This window comes from Typopeltis vanoorti, chromosome 17 (genome assembly GCF_054136105.1).
Source record: "Typopeltis vanoorti isolate ZY-2024b chromosome 17, IOZ_Tvanoo_1.0, whole genome shotgun sequence".
In the NCBI taxonomy this organism is placed as follows: domain Eukaryota; kingdom Metazoa; phylum Arthropoda; class Arachnida; order Uropygi; family Thelyphonidae; genus Typopeltis; species Typopeltis vanoorti.
The window spans coordinates 28,951,034-28,971,781 of NC_143565.1; the positions used below are offsets into that span (position 1 = coordinate 28,951,034).

A 20,748-nucleotide genomic window follows, 5' to 3' on the forward strand; every position below is an offset into this window, starting at 1 on the left:
TAATTATAAGCAAAAAAAGATGCTTGTGTGAGTTTTTAGATTGTTTATTTTATAGTTACAGTGTTTACTGTATGTATAATATAGTATATATTATTATATTACTATTACTACTACTATTACTATCACTAGTAATATCAATGGTATTACTAGTGATATTAATAAACTACTGGTATTAATATCATTGTTAATTAATATTAACAGCCCTGCTCAACTCTTCAACATAAAGAAGTTTAGTTCGTGAAAGAATAACAACTGAATTATAATATGTATGTTGATGAATTTTAGAACATTAATGCTCACTTGTATGTCGATGCGCAAAAATGAAACTGGGATCGAATACATTTAAGTATAAGTAAATAAGAACCATGCACGTGTTGCAATCTCACTCCCGCCGCGCCGGCCAGGCAGGAACCACCAATATCCGTTTATTGGTAAATACGTCATTTTGGCCTACTTGATTGGCCTCAGTAACTATTTTCATGACCTTACTCCATCTTATAAGTTCTATTCATATCACTGTTCCCATGATTCACTCTTAATTGCGTTGTCATTCAGGATGGAGGTAATCTAAGTTAACCGAATTAAATATTACCGTACAATGATGTCTTATATTTTTCTATCAACCCCCAATCAACCCCTAAAAATGTTATATCGACCCCTGGGGGCCGGTCGATATCGACCACTTTGGTGACCACTGTTATAGGATATCAACTGATAAAATTTTTTGTTATATGAAAAGTGGCAAGAGAACATGGCAGCATCCATGGAAGTTAAGTTTGTTCACAGTCAAAACAGGGGTAAGAGCTAGGTTTTTCTCCAGATAGCAGTGAGTAAGTGAGTGAAATAATTTGCCCCTAGGGATAGTGTGAATGAATTTAAGGAAAGGTCTAATAGCTGGTTTGTGTGATTTATAGACTCCCTCGATGAGTTCTTGACTCCCTAGAGGTCTCAGATAATAATAATAATAAATGCTATCATAAATACTGATTTGCTAAACGACAGCCATTATTCTCTTGATTACATTGACTTATTAGCCATGTATGGTCCTGAGCAATATGTTGAATAAATGTTCCAACATGGGAATTTAATTATTGTGCATCATATCTAGATATCATGCATTCATTAGAACATAAAGCACAAATAAAATCCAGACAGTAGTGCTCAGTCAATCAGATAATTTCCAATTGCCATCAAAATTCATCTACAGTCAGCATCTATAGACACAAAAGATGCCAGCATCCTGTCTAGAATAAGCTATTGGGTACTCAAACATGAATTAAGTACTATTTTCTGGGAGCAGATAAAATTTGAAACCAACACTGAAGATACCTACTGCAAATTCATTAACACATTAAATGTCAAAATAGAATACGCAACTGTTATACTCCAAGAAGGCAGGACAAACCAACGAAGGATAACACAAGACAAAATGCTGCATAAACTCAGAGATAAGATGCATAAAAAGCACAAAAAATGTCAACACAATGAATACTATAAGCATAGCTTCAGACATTGTAGGAACCAGGTAAACTATAAATTGAAAGAAGGAAAAATATTATTACTGTAATGAATTTTTGAAATGTGAAGATAATGCCAGAAAAGAATAGAAATTGTAAATAATACACTACGGAAAAATATCCGAGAACCAGCACTTCTGAAACTTATTTTGCAAGACTTTTTCCAAGACCAACAAAAAACTTGTAAACAGTCCTAATACCCCATCAGTAAACTACTCTTAAAAGAAATGAAACTTCCATATACTTTTTTCTTAGTTGTGAGAGTGAATCAAAAATGTTATAATGAGACTTATAAGAACTCTTCTGCTCCTGGTTATTGATGGTATTAATGCAAGCATTGTGCAAGAGTTCCAGAAATATTTGATGAATCCTTTGATGACTATCTTTAATTGATCACTGATGAGTGGAGTGCGTCCAACAAAATTTAAGAAAATTGTCGTAATACTGATTCATAAAAAGAGATTGCAAAATTGACCTTAAAAATTATAAGCAGATTCCCCTCTCTCTTTTTCTTCTCCCAGTTTTCTCTAAAATGCTGGAGAAATTAGGAAAAAAATTGATTAGAAAAGTTTTTAGAAAAAACTACTTCTCTAAGAATGAGTGTGGATGTGCACAGAAACTTAGTGCTGAGCATGCACTGCTAAACCTCACAAATTTAATTTATTTATCACAACACCAACACAAACTAACTTTAGCAGTATTTCTAGACCTCCAAGAAGTTTTTGACACAGTATCCCATGATATTTTATTTAAAAAATAAAAAAAACTGCAGATTATAGGAATTGGAGGTTGTAGGTTGTGCTCATGCCTGGTTTAAAAGCTATTTAACATCTAGAGCACAAGGTAAAATGTAACAAAAACAATGGTGATTTCATTCAGCTAAACTGATATTTCCTAAGGTTCTGTGCTTGAGCCAATATAATTTATAATTTACATCAACACCTTCTGTGACCTACAGTTATCAAGTACTTTCTGAGTACTTTATCAAGTACTTCTAAAGTACCTACAACACCTTTGCAGATTTCACGTTGATTTTCACTTCAAATTCTGTAAATGAAATGCAAAACATGGTCAACACAGATCTGAAAATAATGACAGACTGGTTTCATGTGAATAAACTTACTCTCAATGCTGAAAGAGCAAAATGTATACTTTTGCTCTTTCAGCATTGAGAAACCATATATTTCTACATAACTGAAACTGTAAAAGTAATCTAATTTATAACTACATGGAGATAGAAAATGCGAATTACATAGGATTAAAAATTGACATCAACCAAAGCTGGAAACCATTCATGTTACACTTTAATGGAATAATTAAAGCACAAAGAGAAATAATTAAACAATAGGTTTAATCCAATATTTCATCTCAGTCACAGAGACATTTTCAGGAATACAATGTTAAAATTGTAATAACACACACACAAGAAACAATAAGTGGAAGAAATGAGATTAGAATAAATTAAGACTAAAGTCTATGAAGAATGCCTCCTCTTCCCATATATCCAGGAAGATGGGGGAGACTAAACTACTGATTCTAAAAAGAATCGTTCAAATTTGTATTTGTTATGATGAAGCATGGTGTTTTTTTTCCATCTGATTCCGTGCAAGGTATCCAAGGCATGGTTTGCTAGTAGCGGTGGATGTGTTTTTGTGTTCTTCTAGGCAGATGCTAACAGATCTCCCAGTCTGATTGCCCCCCCCAAATTGCAAAAATTCATAAACCTAATTACCCTCTTCATCCCATAGTAGATGCTACTGACTCCTCCTCCTTAAATTAGCCAAACAGTTAGCAAAATCTTAAATTCCACTTACTGGACACACTTCTAATATCAAAAATACCACATATTTCAAATCTTTATTCTAGAATTTAGTCTTAAACAATAATGATATCATGGTGAGCTTTGATGTTGCCTCCTTATTCACAAATATTCCCCTTTCTGACACTCTAAATTTACTGAAAAATACTTTTCTTCTGACATTATTGATCTTTTTAATTTTACTATCCATATCAGTTACTTCTTCTGGAAGGGCGCTTTATAAAACCAGATGAAAAATACTTCCATGCCCCCCCCCCCCCCCCCCCACACACACACCAAGTCAATTTCTATATGGTGCATTTTGAAAAACATGCTAATGATACTGCCAGTCTCAAACCTTCTATTTGGTTAAGATATATTGATGATGTGTTCTCTATTTGGTAACATGACTCAAACACATTATTCTCTTTCCTCCTTCAACTCTACAATCAAAAACTCCAGAATACAGTTAATTATTGAAAAAACAGCTTACTTTTTTTTAGATAATCCAATCACACGTCTGTCCAATGGTATCCTTTCTTTCTCAGTTTACAGAAAACCACTCTCATAGGTAGATATATATAATATTTGAGGTTTAATGGAATATATACAGCACTCGGAAAGGATTAAAACTGATTTTAATGCTTCCAATATTTCGTCTCAGTCACTGAAACATCTTCAGGGATTACAAAAAAAAAACTATTGTAACACACACTTAAATACAACACGATACTAAGTGAAGCATATGGGTGATTCTAAAGTCCTATCTATGTGGTGCGTCCCTCTATGGTTATTTGCAGGCAGCCTAGGATGTAAGGTGGGATCTCTGATAATTAACATTTTTCAAATTTTTGGAAATTTAATGCAACCGCATGTTTAAATTTGCTTGATTTCTGAGTGCTGCTAGAGATTCTAAAAACAGCCTTTCTTTTCAGAACTTAATATGGCGGAGCATGGTGATTTTTCTTCCAGGAGATCCTGCGGGTTATATCCAAAACGTAGTCTGCAAGGCCAGATTGACCAAAGTCGTTACTGCAGATCTACCTGTCTGTCCAAAGTAAGCAGCTCACAGGAACAGGGTACATTAATAAACTCCAGGCATCTGAGAGAGGAAGGAGTTGATCTTTGGTAGAATGGATAGGAGTAGCAAGTTTATGGCGAGGCTTAAACACTGTGTGGAGGTTGTACTTTTTTAAGGACCTGACTCGATGTTGGGTATGGCAATGGCATTTCAGAAATCCTTCTGAAGAGATAGCCAGGGAATGGGAAAGGAACTGATAATTTTTTTTAATCCTGTAATCGCTGTAGCCATTGGAAAGGAAGGTGTTATGTATGTGGTTGAGTTTGGTTGAAAGGGTGGTTTCCACTGAAACAAAGATTGTGGGCTCCCTTGGTTAGAGTTTTAATAATGCCATATTGTTGAGAGGGGTAGTGATAGGAGAGTTTGTGAATGTATCTGCCTATGTGAGTAGGTTTTCTATATACAGTGAAGGAAAGGTTACCATTAGGAAGGCATATTACTAAGGTGTCTAGGAAGGGTAAACTATTGTTATTTTGCTTTTCCATTATAAACTGGATTCTTGGACGTAGGCTATTGAAGTGACTGAGGAAGGATTCGAGTCTAATGTGTCTGGGCCATGAGACCAAATAAATAACACTCTTAAAAAACGTTTTTCCTTCTGATATCTTAGATCTCTTTTCCTTCTGCTTATTTTTCTTGGAAAAACAAAAAAATGTACAAACAGATAGGGAACTGCTATGTATCCCCACTCTTGCCAATTTTTACATTAAAAAATTTTGAAAAACGAGCCATAGACTCAGTCCCTCTCAAACCTTCTATCTGGCTAAGATATGTAGATGATGTGTTCTCTATTTGGCCTCATGGCTCAGACACATTAGACTCCTTCCTCAATTTCAGTTTAGAATCTGAGGCAGCATGCAGAAATCAACCGAATTTCAATAAATGCAGTTGCATAAAACTTCCCAAAATTTGGGAAACATTAATTATCAGAGATCCCATCTTACAACCTAGGCCACCTAAAAACACCCATAGAGGGCACACCACCTAGATAGCAGTTTAGAGTCACCCACGTTTCACTTAGTATTGTGTTGTATTTGAGTGTGTGTTACAACAGTTTTTTGTAATCCTTGAAGATGTCTCAGTAACTGAGATGAAGTACTGGAAGCATTAAAATCAGTTTTAATCCTTCCGAGTGCTGTATATATGCCATTAAACCTCCAACATGTCTTCACAGCACTTAAGCCTCAACACATGGATATATACATAAACTTTCCCACAATACTGGGTCATCAAAACCTTTGTCAACAGAGCCTCCAACCTCTCTTCCATCAAAGCTTCCCCTATGTCCAATGGTTACAATGCCAAAAAAATTTACAAATTATCTCTTCCTTCTTCCACCTTAAATTCCTCTCAATATGAATACTACAGTAAAATAGCCAGAACTTTAGAGAAATATAATCTCTGCACTGCTTTCAAACCTCATTTGAAGCTGGCTTCCCTTCTTTTCTCTCCTAAGGCTCCCCTCTCTATTCCAGGTGTTTATAAGGTTCCTTGTAAACATCCGGAAAAAATCCCCAGCCTCATCATATTATGGTCAGACTGGGAGATTTGCACAGAAGAACACAAAAAATACATCTGCCATTACAACTATGGCCAGTCAGGTCTAGCAGAATATGTCTCGGATACCTTGCACATAATCAGACGAAAAAAAAACCCCATGCTCCATTGCAGAAAACTTGGAAGACTCTTTTAATAATCAGTAGCAGATTTAGAAAAACTTGCCTAATCTTAATAAATATAAATATAGTTGTATTAAATTTCCCCAAATTTGGGAAACTTTAATATTTAGGCCTCTTGTCCAACATCTAAGGCTAGCCAACAGCACCCATATGGGATACTCCTCATAGGACTTTAGTCTTAAGTTATTCTAATATCATGTATTATTATTATTTATATGGGCACTCCATGGAGTCAAAAGACTCATCGCAGGAGATCCACTCTTTAATCCATTAACAAAATGTCTATCATATAATTCCTTAAACCTATTCACTATTGGGGATCTCACAACCACCTCTCTGGCAATCCATTCCACTCATTCACCATTCTCCAAGAAGAGAACCTAATCTGCACACCCTTACTAACCACACTCTTAAACAGCTTCCAAGTGTGACATCTTGTTTTCCCCCTACTCCCCATGTATTGATAAATTTCTTCTGTGTCAATCTTATAGTGTCCCTTTAGTAACTAATAATATATATATGATAAGTTTCTATCATATATATATATATATATATATATATATATATATATATATATATATATATATATATATATATATATATATGATAGAAACTTATCATATCCCCTCTCTTCTGCCTGTCAGCTAAACTCTGCAACCCACACACCTTCAATCTAGCTTCATAGGGAACGTTCCATAAACCTATCACCAGCTTAGAGACACTCATATCTGAATTCAATCCTCTCTACCACCTCCTGATCCCCAAGAAACACAATGACCAAATCTGTGCATAATAGCCAACATTCGCTGAATCATAGCTTTATAATGAAAGATAATAACTTCCCTATCTTTACTTGTCAATGTGTTCAGCATCCAAGTAATCCTCTGAGCTATTATGCCAACTCTTGCAATATGTCTGAATTTCAAATCTCTATCTACCATCACCCCTAGATCCCTAGCCTCATCAATTTCCTGTAAACTAGTACCATCAATATGATATAAAGTGTGTACTTTTTTCATCCCGAAGTGCATTACCTTACATTTTACAACATTGAATTGACAACCATTTTTCATTGCCCACACTGCCAATTTATTTAAATCATCTTATAAGATATTTACATCACCTTTATCAACTGTTGCCCTTCCTAGTTTTGCATCATTGGCAAACAACTGAATTTTCCCCTTCAAATCTTCTGCTATACCATTAATATACAAATTAAAGAGTAATCGTCTAAGTACATAGTTCTTGGCGCATTCCACTAGTCACCCTCATTCAACCTAATTCTTCTCCACTATACACAACCCTCTGATGCCTGTCTATCTGCCATCCCTTTATCCATTCCACTAGACTCATATCCATTTTCAATTTGCTCTAATTTATGTAATAGTCTTCCATGTGGTATTCTGTCAATGCCTTTGCAAAGTCCAATAGTATCATAGTGTAGCCATTTTGTTTATCTAATTCTGCTGTTACCTTATTATAAAATGTGAATAAATTACTCAGGCAGGCCCTACCTTTTATAAAGCCATGCCACACCCTATAAAGTATCATATTCCTATCTACCCATTCTTGAATTTTACTTTTAACCAAACTTTTCCAATACTTCAACCGCACTCCAAAGATACTAATTGGTCTTTAATTTGCTACTTCTATCTTGAAACCACCTTTATATAATGGAACTATCTTACCCTCTTTCTACTCCCTTGGAACCTTGCCTGAGCTGAGACTTAGATTAAACAACTTTGTCAGAGGAGAGCTGACAATTCACTTGCGTGTTCTCGCAGCATACTGTCTAGGCCTAATGCTTTAATCACATTGATATTTTTCAACATACTGAGTACCTCCAGTTCAGCAACCTCAATGCTTACATCAGTCTGTCACCTCAGTAACTGCAAAGTCACCACCTGGATGATATATCCTTTCAAAGCAATAACTTCATAACCGAACTATTTCTTCTGATTCTGTTACTTTCCTACCATCAGCACTGAGTAAACTTATCTTTCCATAATCATTCTTTCTCTTACTTACTACATAATAAAAAACTCTTTTGGATTTACTTTGGCATGCTTAGCTAATTTTCTCTCGAAATCTGATTTAGCCTTCCTTACCATACTAGTTACCCTTCTTGCTTGGGCTTTATACTGCCCATTGGCATGCTGATCACCTCGTTGTTTATATTCCTTTCACAATGCTTTCTCTTTTTGTAGCTCCTGATTTATATTGTTAGTCATCCACTTAATCCCTACTCAGGTTATCTTTCTGACCCTGGGTAGGAACTCTGATACTGCCTTGCTCAACCAATCCTTGACCACTTTCCATGCACTAATACCGTTCATTCCATGTAGCTTCTTATGTCATGGCACTGCTCCAAGTTGCTTCCTAAGTTTGTCATAATCACCAGCTTTGTAGTTCTGCATAAATCCTTTCTCAATTGAAATTTCCACATGCTGAGTAACTTCCCAGGACAAGACTGCATGGTCCTCATCGGATTTAGAGTTGCTATTGCAGTTATAGATAGATCTTCTGATGCTATTACCAGATCCAACACTCTCGAACCCCTGGTCCCTTCCATTATACGCTGTTTCAGATAATTATAACTTAACAACTGCATCAATTCCATTTCCATTTTGCAATATGCCCTTTCCTCCTCCCAATCTATATCACCATAGTTGAAGTATCACATGATAATTGCTTGACCTGCATCCATTGTGCTAATCTGCTGATGCATGTCAACTAAATTTTCTTCTGGACCCCCAAGTCAATAGCAGCAACCAACAATATATTTGGTCCTATTAGCCTCTATCTCACATCAGACAGCCTCAAATGAACCATTTCAATCAGATCTACAATCTTCCTTAACTTTTATTTTTGTTGGTTGAAGTTCTTCAGCTATCATTAATAATACCCTCCTCCTGCACTATCTCTTCAATCTTCTCTGAAAATACAATATCCATTTCATTTTATCCCTTTAACTACATCATTCTCTGATAACTAGGTCTCGCTGATGCCAATAATTATGAGCTAAGTTGAGCTGGCCAGTACAAAAAAACTCCTCTCCTTTATTTTCGATACCTCAGGCATTTGTGTACATGCATTTCAACATCCCCTTGGGCCCACAGTTACCCTTACATGTATCATGTAATCTTTGATACGAAGTTTCTAATGATATGATATGAACTTTAATATTATATTCCTGAAGATGTCTCTGTGACTGAGACAAAATATGGAAACAATTAAATCTGTTGTTTATTTATTTCTCTTTGTGCTGTAATTATTCCATAATTAGTGTAATATGAACATAAACCAGCACCCAAGCCTAAATACTCCTTTAACTAAGCCTGGAAACCACATATTAGAGATGTATACAACAGAGTAAGATTCAAGCTGTCTTGAGTATTTTTTTAAAAGATTCTCATCTGTGACAATATTAGAGCATTGTATTTTTCCTGGATATAGACTGTTACACAGTACAGTATACTAACGTATCATACCACATAGACACCACTAATCTGTTTACAAAATAAATGAATACAGAATTTAACCAACAGTAAATATAGAGACACTACAGTGAACATCAAATATGCCCTATTAAATGAATCACCAATTACATAATTATATATGTACAGGATACTACTTTTGCTGAAGTCTGATAATCAGTACATTAGTATTAGAAAAGATAATTACTTCTGCAGAAAAGTTGGCTTAAAATATATAATGCCAAAAGTGCAAAAAGAAATAATACACAATTATTATATGCATTCGGCTCCAAAAATTTTTAATGGCTTGCCTCTCTTAAGAAAAGAAAACTGATTAGAGAGTACTTAAATGTCTACAAGAATAATGAAAATTTGTTTAGAATAGGTGTATAAAATTAGAAATTAACCAACACAAAAAATTCATTTAATTAGTAATCTTCTGTCCTTATTCTGTATGAATATATTCCCCCCCTCTCCACTTATTGCTCATGATTGTTAGTATCTTTGTGCACTGCACTAGTGTGTTGTGTACATTGATTTTGCATGACCATTATACATTTTGTAACCCAGATATGCTTATGCTTTTTGATTATACATATGATGTCATCCTTTTATAAGTTTTGAAAACTTAAAATGTAATGTGATGTAATCATTTGTATTTTTGTATTCAATGTAGAAAGCAAACTATACAAAATAAATAAATAAATAAGGAAATAATAATAAAAAAAATAAGAGATAATGTATGAAGAAGTTGCACTCTACTCTTACTTTCAATATTTCTTGACAGATATCACTTTCCATTGGAATGGGCTCTTCATTTTCCCTGTTAAATATGATAACTGCTATATGTGCAGGATGAGGAAGAAGCAAGGGAATTACTAATTTCTCAGGTTTAGGATCTGGTGTAGAATTTTTCCATGGATAATGAAATCTATAAAGCATAAATTTTTAAGTTAATTTTACACTATGCTAAACATTTACTGAGGCAACATCAGAAAAGTAAAACTATACCTTTACAGAGGTCTTTGATGATATTCCAATGCATACTAGCAGTATTAATATTTTAGTCATATTTATTGTATACAGCAATCCTCGATTAATGCGCTCTTTAAAACAGGTGCATTAATCAAAGATGCACTAATTGAATATAATAACCTATGGGAAAAAGTATAATCATTCCTCAAATTTCTTTTTTGACCCTTATTTATTTATGTTTTTTTATAAAAAAATTAGAGTATATTGCAGGGCCTAGTTAAAGGAAAACCATGAAAGACAATAAAACATATTCAGAATATGCATTTATTATTCTACTTCTTAACAAAGAATTGAACTAACATAGTTTGGCAGGCATTCTGTTAATTTTTTTCATACAATTGATGGTATGGCCATATTGCCTCTTCTACTACTTCTGCAAATTTTACTACTTTTCTCTTCATCAGGGTCAGTGTTGTAAAAAATCCATTAAGCCTCCAACATGATGTCCTCACAGCACTTAAGCCTCTACACACGTAAGCTGAATATATATGTTCATACATTCACAGGATTCCACTAAGACAAAGCCTTTGAAGGATTTGGTAATAAGAGAGATCTGCTAGCTAAAGAGTTAGAGGTTGACAATGCAGTTGTACAATAGCTGGAGAAAGCTGTAGAAGAAAGGCTCTCAAATGCCTAAGAAACCAAGTCCGCACCTCCCCTAAGAAAATAGTTTATAGCGAAAAATTGCAGAGATCTCCATTAACTTTTAAAATTCCTAATTCTTCTGTTAATAAGGCAATTCATTTGTTTGAAGAAATGGACTCTAACATGGAGAGATTTAGCAAAGTAGACAACTGCAGACAAGTGGCAGTTGCTTGCAATGGAGACATTTAAGCAGAAAAGAAAAGAAACTGTGCAAACTAATATACATACTTTTACAGAAACCCACTTCTGCTCTCTATCACCTAACTCTCTGAAGAGAGCCTAGATCTAGACAGTTTAATAACTTGGTTGCAAATTACATTAAACTTGCCAAGAAATTATATTCTACTTTTTTTCTTTGTCCCAATGTAATCTTCATGACCAGTCTATTCGTATTATAGAAGATGATGACTTAACATCAATTGTCTTAGTATCTGATAATGCAACATAACATCCTTTTGGGTGTGCATAATGCTATGCACTATGAGAAGGATTACCATCCAGACCTGTTTCAACTATCAATGAGGTCTCATTAGTGGAAGTCAGACTCAGAAGTGATAGCAAGGTTGAATTAATGCAGAAGTCATATATTTCCTGTGTCACATACACAGAAAGGAAGACCAAGATATAGGTGGAATAATACAGTAAAAAATGCCTTAGAAGACAGAAATATAAGATCTGATAATGTTAGAGTCTTGACAGGTAACAGATTGATTTGGAGGAAAATTGTAGATAGGAAGTTAGTGGTGATGTAAATTTTTCACTATCATATCCTGTACACCCCCTCCCCTTGAGGGTACATGTCAGAAGTTTGATGATGATGATGATAAGACATCATTTGCCTGTGTTATCTATGCAAGACCTGGAGTTAAAAATAATGCCTGAAAGGTACCTCTTTTCTTTAAATGTGTTGGTGTCATATGAATATGATGGCGGTAAAAGCTGAAATATGTAGAAATTGAGTTCAAAAATCTTGGTAAGAGATCAGAAAGCACCAAAAACTATTTTCATAGGATTTGAGTTTTCTGATCTTGGCCCTATCCAAACCAGATATGATTAGTTTTTGGTGCTTTCTGATCTCTTACCAAGACTTTTGAGCTCAACTTCTACATATTTCAGCTGCTACCTCCATCATATTCATATAGCACCAACACATTTAAAGAAAAGAGGTGCCTTTCTGGCATTATTTTTAACTCCAGGTCTTGCATTGGGACTTGAGCATACAGTAAGCATAAAAAAGAACCTTCAAATGATATTGAAGGTTCTATTTCAGGTGAACTGTGAAGTGAATTTTTGTTTTTAGGATGCCTTAGAATACCTTCTATAAAACCAACAATCAGTGGCTCTGAGTTTTGAATGGAAAGGTATAAAGGCATTCACTCCAGCAAGATTTATTTTGTTAACTCTATCGAAGCACGTGTTTAGAAAAGAGCAGAAATTTGATCTGACCATCAAAAAGAAGAAATTACAGAGGTAATTTCACAGCAAATGAGGCTAAAAGTGGCTGTTCCGGGGAGGACAGAGTAGTTAACATCATAACAGATGACCATGGACAAAAATGTATCTGTTATAGCAGCCATGCAATTAATTCCATCATATTATATATTAAAGATTACTATACTGTAGAAAAGCAGATATAAGGCAAAGAAGCTCTTCTAGAATTGCTTCTGCTGTAGAAAGTTTCCAAACTTTTAATAAATATGGTATTGTAAAAATAATCATAATTTAAAATTCTGAATATTTTTACGAATGGTTTATGTTAGTATGCTTATTAGTTTTGGTTTCATAACACGCATTGCCGGCACTTTCGATGTGCCCGTTATCGAAATTATTTTGTCAAAGTGATGTGTAAAGCAGTTAAAAATTTATGTACTTACCGGATTTGAATAGTTGTGTTACTTTAAACAATTTTATTGTACTTTAAAATATTAACTTGTGTTTTTTGAAGACATTCTCTTGTCGCTAATGAAGACAACGTGTTAGCCATTATATTTAGTTTCTCGCTTGCCACTTTCATGCAATGCGCATGCTCGCCGAGAAGTTTGATGTGTGATTGACAGCTGAGAAGGAGAGCATTCGGTATCAGAGTAAAGGGTGTAAACAAGACGGTGTTCGGAGAGAAAATTAGAACATGGGCCGGCAGACATTTAGATTCGGAGGAAATTGAGTTTTTTTTGTGCGACAGTCATAGGAAAATTAATAGTATATTCCGAAAAAGGAATCGTGGAACTATAAAGTTTCAAAGTGAAATAAGTATTGATAAATAAAAGAAAATATTGCTATAGATCGTTTTAAAAGGAATATTCAAAGAAACGCTAATTGCAAGATTTATAGTGGATTCCGAAAAGGGAATCGTAGAACTGTAAGTTTTTTAAAGTGGAAGAGTTAAGACTGTCAACAAGCATCAGTGAATAAAAGAAGAAATTGCTAATTATGTCTTGATGGAAGTTTCGAGGAAACGCTGATTAGGAAGTTTCATCTGTCTTAAGGACACCGAATCTAACTATTATTTCTACTGAAAAGAAGACAGAATTGAGCCAGGAAGAATTAATGTGTGCTATTTGAGTGAGAAAGGATCCTATGAAAATGAAGAATAAAGTCATATATCTTCGGAAAAGGGCCTTAACAAACAGAGGAACTGGGTATGAACATTTTGTCATTGTGAAAACAAAGTGTTTAGTCTTAAATGTAAGTTTATTTTTAAAAAGGCCTTGGATCCAATTAATTCTGTAGTTAGTTGTAGTTATGTAAAGTTGTTTGAAGTGTACATATATTGTTTTTGTTTTATTAAATGTGTTTATGTTGTATTTTGGTCTTGAGTCAGTGATTTTTTGGATTCTGAAAACAATAGTAAAAAAGAGGTCATTGCACCAATTGGAGTGAACCCTTGTGCATATATAGGTACACTCGGAAATTAAAAATAATTGTTAGAAATAAAGAGATCAAATAATTAAAAATCCCCTTCCAAAAAAAACATGCTTCCAAAATTCTGCAGTCATTGTGAAAAGCTGAGTTTACATAATTATACCCACTGAAGAAAGCAACTTCGATGCGAGGATTATATATACACATATATTATTTAATTTTATTTAGCCACTTTCCTTTATAGTGCATATAATTATGCACAAAGAAGATATCTTTGTAATAAAGATGAAACATTGATAGCATAAATGTGAAGAGTAGGTTTTTTTAGATAGAGGATAGTAGATGATTGGAATGTAATGCCTGAGAGTGTGGTGAGCATGGAGATGCTGAATGAATTTTAATCACAGTATGATGAGCTGTTGTGTGTGTGTGTGTGTGTGTGTGTGTGAGAGAGAGAGAGAGAGAGAGAGAGAGAGACACCAGAACCTCCTGATGATAATTTAGTTTTTATTTTGCAGACTTCTAGTTCTATCTTTTAAGCCACAACCTGCCAAAAATTCAGCACATATCCAATGGCTCAAGACAGAGAAACTCCAATCTCTCACTCAGCTTACACTACAGCTTGTAACTGAAAAAAAGTTATCAACAAATCCAAAGCAGACTTTTGTAAGGACCAAATGCACTAAGCTTGCCTCCTGCTCAAATCGTAGTCAAACCTTTCGGTTGCTTTAGGCTGTGGGACATTAACTCCTGCTCTTCTGTATTCCCACATCTCTCACATCCTGATGGTATGGTGACATCACTTAAAAATAATGCAGACTATTTGGCATTAGTCTTCTCCTCCAACCCTTGTTTACATGACCAAGACAAATTCCATTTCACCATACAATGAAATGTCCACAGAATGACTCCCTCTGATAATTCTCTGATATCAGATAATTGTGCATAATTATCTAATATCCTTAGCAAAAAGGATATTAGAAAAATACTCAATAGTACTAATAGCCCCCTGGTTCAGATGGTATCCCTTCAGTTATACTAACATCTAACAGCAAAGAGGATGCTTTTATGCAGTGTGTTCCTAAAAAAGGCTTATTAAACTATTGTCCTATTAGTCTCAAAAATAATGAAAAAGATTATTAATGACTAACTGGTTCACTGCTAAAAACCCAAAAATTAATTAGTGATCACCAATGTAGATTCTGTCACTCTTGCTTCAAAGCAAATCTCCTATCTAACCTTACCCACCTTTGTACATAAGCCATGAAAAAGTTTGGAGGAACTCGAGTGGTTAGCCTTGATATTTCAAAAGCACTTGATCATGTCTGGCATCATGGTCTTTTTACCAAGCTATCATCTTACAGTAATCCTCCTATCTTCTGCGAGTGGATTGCCAGTTTCCTCTTCTGTTCATTGCAGGTCATTGTAGACGGTTTCATTCCATAAGATATTTCAATTAATGCTTGAATATATCCAAGGGCTCTGTGTTTTCACTCTTCTGCTTATACATCAATGCTCTTTCTCTAATGTTCAGTTCTATTCATAGTTTTGTTGATGACAGTACTCTCCATTCCTCTTCTTCAATTACAAAACTTTGCAGTACATAAGTGATTCAGAATTCAATATCTTCATTGCATTAAACATCAGTTTCTTTACTATTTTCAAATACAGGGTGAGGATAATGTGGCGAGTTTTAATGTCACCAAAACACAATAATCCTGTTGCATTTCCTGGAAGACTATGGTTCACTCTCCCTCTTTTGACAATATTCTGCTGACCAACAGGGATCAGTTTTCATTTCTTGAATTCACATCTAGCCTATCCTGACACAAACACACCCTGTCAGTAGACTCATCAGCCACTAAAAGTTTTTTTTTTCCTTTTTTTTTTCATTCTAACAATACTTCTTTTCTGCTCAACTTCTGACAACTTTAAGTACACCACTAAGGTGGTGCACTTAAAATCTCCCTCAGAATGCTTGACTATATTCAGAAGTGAGCTATTTGCTTAATAGAAGACTTTTTCTCTCTCTCTCACTGACTCTCTCCAGCTTTCACATAGCAACTCTGTTGCTGCATTGTCTTTTCTGCTAGTATTTTCGTGGATGCTACTCTAAGGAACTGGCTAATACCACTCCTCCACTTTCCTCTAATCATGTATGAAATCGAGCAGCTGCTAATTTCATACATACAGAATGAATATATACAGGCTGATATATACAGAATGAAAATATCAGATGAGCAGTATTGGAGCTGAACACCTTTGTTCTTTGGAACATTCTTTGCCATACTGTTTTCCCCAATGATTATAACTCTCAGCTCTTAAAGAAATACATCAACAATTTTCTTTCTTTGCTCTAACTATTTGCCCACACACATAGCATTGTTGTCTCATAGATCATTGAACTTCTTGTGTGTTGGGCTGATATAAAATAATAATGAATTCTAATCAGCATTCAAGTCTTTATTGCCGACTAGAACCAATTAAGAGTACTAACAATGGATAGTACATTCTTAAAAAAAATTATGACTCAAACTAGAGTAATATACATTACTGGTAATTCAAGTTCTGCACATAAATACCTTGATTTTTCTTTCTTATGTACTGTAGCTCCACTTGTACTAAAAGGATTGAAAACTGAAAGGTCTAGATATGGAGAGTGAATATGGATATTTCCTAAAAGTAGAAATTAGGTACCAATATTAATAGAGTATTGAAAGTCATTTTCATTAGTTTCATATATACCTAAATTCAAGTATGAAATCTGAGTTTAATATTTAATGTAACATAATAACTACACTTATACTTAAATTCTAATAAATCAGAAATATCCCAAATAGCTTTGCTTTTTTCAGTTTAATCAGCTTATACAATTTTTTTTCAAATAATCACAATGTTATTAAGTAATTTTCACTTCTAATTTTACTGTTTGTGCTATGCCTCAAGTTTTCTTGTACCAAAAGTGCAGCAATCCACTATACAACACATTTCACAATTATTGGTATCATATATATCAAAATATAGAAACAGTAACATATATATATATATATATATATATAAAATCAAAATACAGCAACATTTAGTCTCTTAGAATAAGCATCTCATATAAACAAGATCAGATGAGGAGAAAAAATAAATTTGTTTATGCTTTAACAGAATTGAGAGCAGAGCAACAGTTAATGCTGAGAAAATGTAACTGGGCTTATACTATTCAAAAGCTATTTAAACATGTTTTTAAACAGCATACATAAAATTCAATGGATGACACTACTGTGAATGTCAGTTTTAATTGTTCTATGGAATTGCATCTATATCTATATACTTTGCAAGAACAGTATGGGTTTACTAAAGTGTTTGAACAATTTGCTCTTATTTTATAATAATGGTTTAGTTGGATAAAGGGAATGGATATATTATGATACTGTTGAACTTTGCTAAGGCATTTTATGGGATATCACGTAAAAGGCTGTTACATAAACTAGAGAATATGAGATTGGAATATAACTATTGGCTTGGATAAGTGGGTGGATGATGGACAGGTATCAGAAAGTGGTACATGGGAGATGTGAATATGCTGGAGTTATGGTGGTGTTCCTCAGAGATCAGTTCTTGGGACATTGTTGTTTAATCTATACATTAATGATAATGGAAAAGGGCTGACAGGAGAGCTTCAGTTGTTTGCTGATGATGCAAAGATAGGCAAGGTAATTAGAGATGATACTGATATACACCATTTACAAGGTGATTTGAGTAAGCTAGAGGTGTGGGCAAACGATAATGGCTTTCAGTTCAATGTTAGTAAGTATAAAGTTATGCACTTTGGTGTGATGTAATATTCGACAGTAGGTGGGATTAGCTTGGAGTAACTGACAAAGCTAGAGATCATGAAGGTCACATGATCTCTAGCTTTGTGACTAGAAATCATTAAGGTCACATAACAAAAATTTCAAATACAACTCAATGGATAATTGCGATATTGAAATGAATATTCAGAAATGGGTTGACAGTGAATCTCTACTTTGCAATGAACAACATGGGTTTACTAAGGGAAGGTCATGTTTTAGCAACTTGCTCACATTCTATGATAATGTTACCATTGAACTAGACAAGGGGAATGGATACACCATGATACTTTTGGATTTTGCTAAGGCTTTTGACAGAATACAACATGACAGACTGCTGCATAAACTGGAGAAAATGGGTTTGGGTTATACAACATTAGCATGGATAAGAGGATGGCTGACTGACAGATATCAAAAAGTGGTATATGGGGGATCTGAGTCTGCAAGGTTTATGGGAATTCAAAGCGCTGTTGTCTTGGTTTTCACACCCCTGAGACACTTCACCAGTGCGGCAGTAGGCAGCCTCCTAGAGGCGATTCCTGGACACCTTCGGGTGACTGATTGGCCTGCTACGCTATTCCTCCCTTCCAGGGTTAGCAGCCCTGGTAGGGTTAAGTTTCCTCACTTGCCATAACTCATCAGATGAAGGCTCCGACTCTTATAGTCCAGAGCCAGGAAACTTGTTGAGTGTGAATCCAGATGTCTGTTTCTTGCTGGAGGTGATCCTGCCACCCGTCCCAGTGGTGTCCTCAGGAAGAAAGTTAAAAGAAAGCTCTGCAAAGACTGTCATCAACCCATTTATTCAAGTTCTGATCATGCTTGTTCTGGCTGTCAAGGAGTTCCCAATCTCAGACATTTCATATGTCAGGTCTGAGATCATGCATCACACCTCGAAATATCCAGCCGAAGCCAATGCTGCTATAAGAACAGAGAGCGTCAAAGCACGTTGGACTGCCGAAGAAGAAAAGATCCTCGCCACTCATGAGATCGAGTTGACGGCTCGAGGGACAAAGAAAATCAACAAGGCTTTATTGAAGGCGTTCCCATTAAGATCCTTGGACGCCATCAAGTGTCATAGACGGAAAGCCTTACCTCAAGAATTGGCAGCCCATCCACCACAGGTAGGAACAGGTAATATCTCCGTATCTCCTGTCCCTGCCCTTCCATCTTCCAGCCACCATCCTGCTGTTGAAGTAGAGGCTTTGATTCTCAGACTGATATCATCTCTAGATGATCCTCCTCTTCCAGAATATAAGAGGAGGATCATCTAGAGATTGATGTCAAATTCTTATATATCTCATCCAGACTCACCTTCTGGGAATGGATATCACAGATCAGTTAAATGACTACCTCCATGCTGAATTCTCTGAACACTTCATGTCTCGTCAACATCAGCCTACGTCTCATTCTACAATGACTTTGTCAAATAGGAAGCAGAGGAAGAGGGCCCATGCAGCTATGCAGGCCCTCTATAAAAAGAATAGAGGGCAATGTGCTCAAACAATCCTTGACGGTGCTTCCCCTCCACCTCTAGCAGACTTACATGATGATTTTGTCAAATTCTGGAGTACAGTCTTTTCTGCTCCACCTCCACACTTCCCTGATTATGATGACCAACCTACGATATTGAGGTCCATTCCTGCCCTTCAAATATACGCCTATCTCCATCCAGGAGATTAAAGCAGCTCTTCCATCCAATTTCTCTGCCTCCGGACCTGATGGGTTTCCTGCGTCTAGGCTTTGGAAGGTACCATTGAAGATTCTTCAAGATTTAGTGGACATTCACCTTTCCAGTAAAGTAATACCACCATACTTATGTGCTTCAAGAACTATCTTCATTCCAAAGAAAGAAACTTCAAGCTGTGCATCAGACTTTAGACCTATTACCATCTTCCCTGTGTTACTCTATCATAAAATATTAGTTAAACGACTTCAGCAACATATACAATATGATTATAGACAGAGAGCTTTTGTCCCTTCGGATGGCTGTGCTGAGAATATATATCTTCTTTCTTCTCTTCTCTCTGATTCCCGACACCACCTTGAGCCTCTATATATGGCATCGCTGGACCTCCAAAAGGCCTTTGATAGCATCTCCCTTCCTGCTCTCCTTTGAGCGCTGTCTATTGCTGGATGTCCAGAACCTTTTCTTTCCTATGTTATGGAGCTATACTTGGGTAGCTCCATCACTATCACTACAGGGTCCAATGCAACTTCTATTCCCACAGTGTGGGGTGCTCGCCAGGGTGATCCTCTATTTCCCCTTTTCTTTAACTGCATCATAGATGAGTTTCTTCATTCTCTTCCTAGCCATATAGGCTAGGCGCTTCTTCCTTTAATGCTATGGCCTTTGCAGATGATCTTATTCTCGTAGCCTCTACTAAGATAGGCTTGCAGGACCTCCTTGACCGGGCAGTTGACTTCTTCTCTATTCGAGGCCCTTCTATTAATGTAGAGAAGTCCTGCTCTTTAGCTCTTGTCCCTTCTGGTCGTGACAAGAAGCTTAAGGTCAAGGCCATTGAGTTTTCCCTGCACGGGAGGCCGTTACATGCTTTGACCATCCTGGAAGAGTGGAGATACCTCGGTATTATGTTCACCCCAAAGGGAAAGTCTTCTGTCCCTTCAATCCTAGAAGATGGGATTGCTTCTTTGAAGAAAGCTCCTCTCAAGCCCCTGCAAAGACTGTTTCTCCTTTCCTACTATCTCCTACCTCACTTTTACCACAAGTTGGTGCTTGGTAGGACCTATATCTTGGTACTGTCCCAAATGGACAGGGCTATCCGTTCAGCCCTGAGATCATGGCTCTGCCTGAC

General features: G+C 35.7%; 1 protein-coding gene across 1 annotated transcript in view; it reads right to left on the bottom strand.

Annotated features, from left to right (window-relative positions):
* The window catches only part of LOC150097249 (uncharacterized), a 550,351-nt gene that overhangs the window by 24,043 nt on the left and 505,560 nt on the right, over window positions 1-20,748 (bottom strand). The window contains exons 30-31 of the mRNA XM_090407628.1: window positions 16,676-16,769; window positions 10,320-10,482 (exon numbers count right to left, since the gene is read on the bottom strand). Coding sequence (XP_090263754.1) covers window positions 10,320-10,482; window positions 16,676-16,769 — 257 coding nt within the window. The remainder of the gene's footprint in view (window positions 1-10,319; window positions 10,483-16,675; window positions 16,770-20,748) is intronic.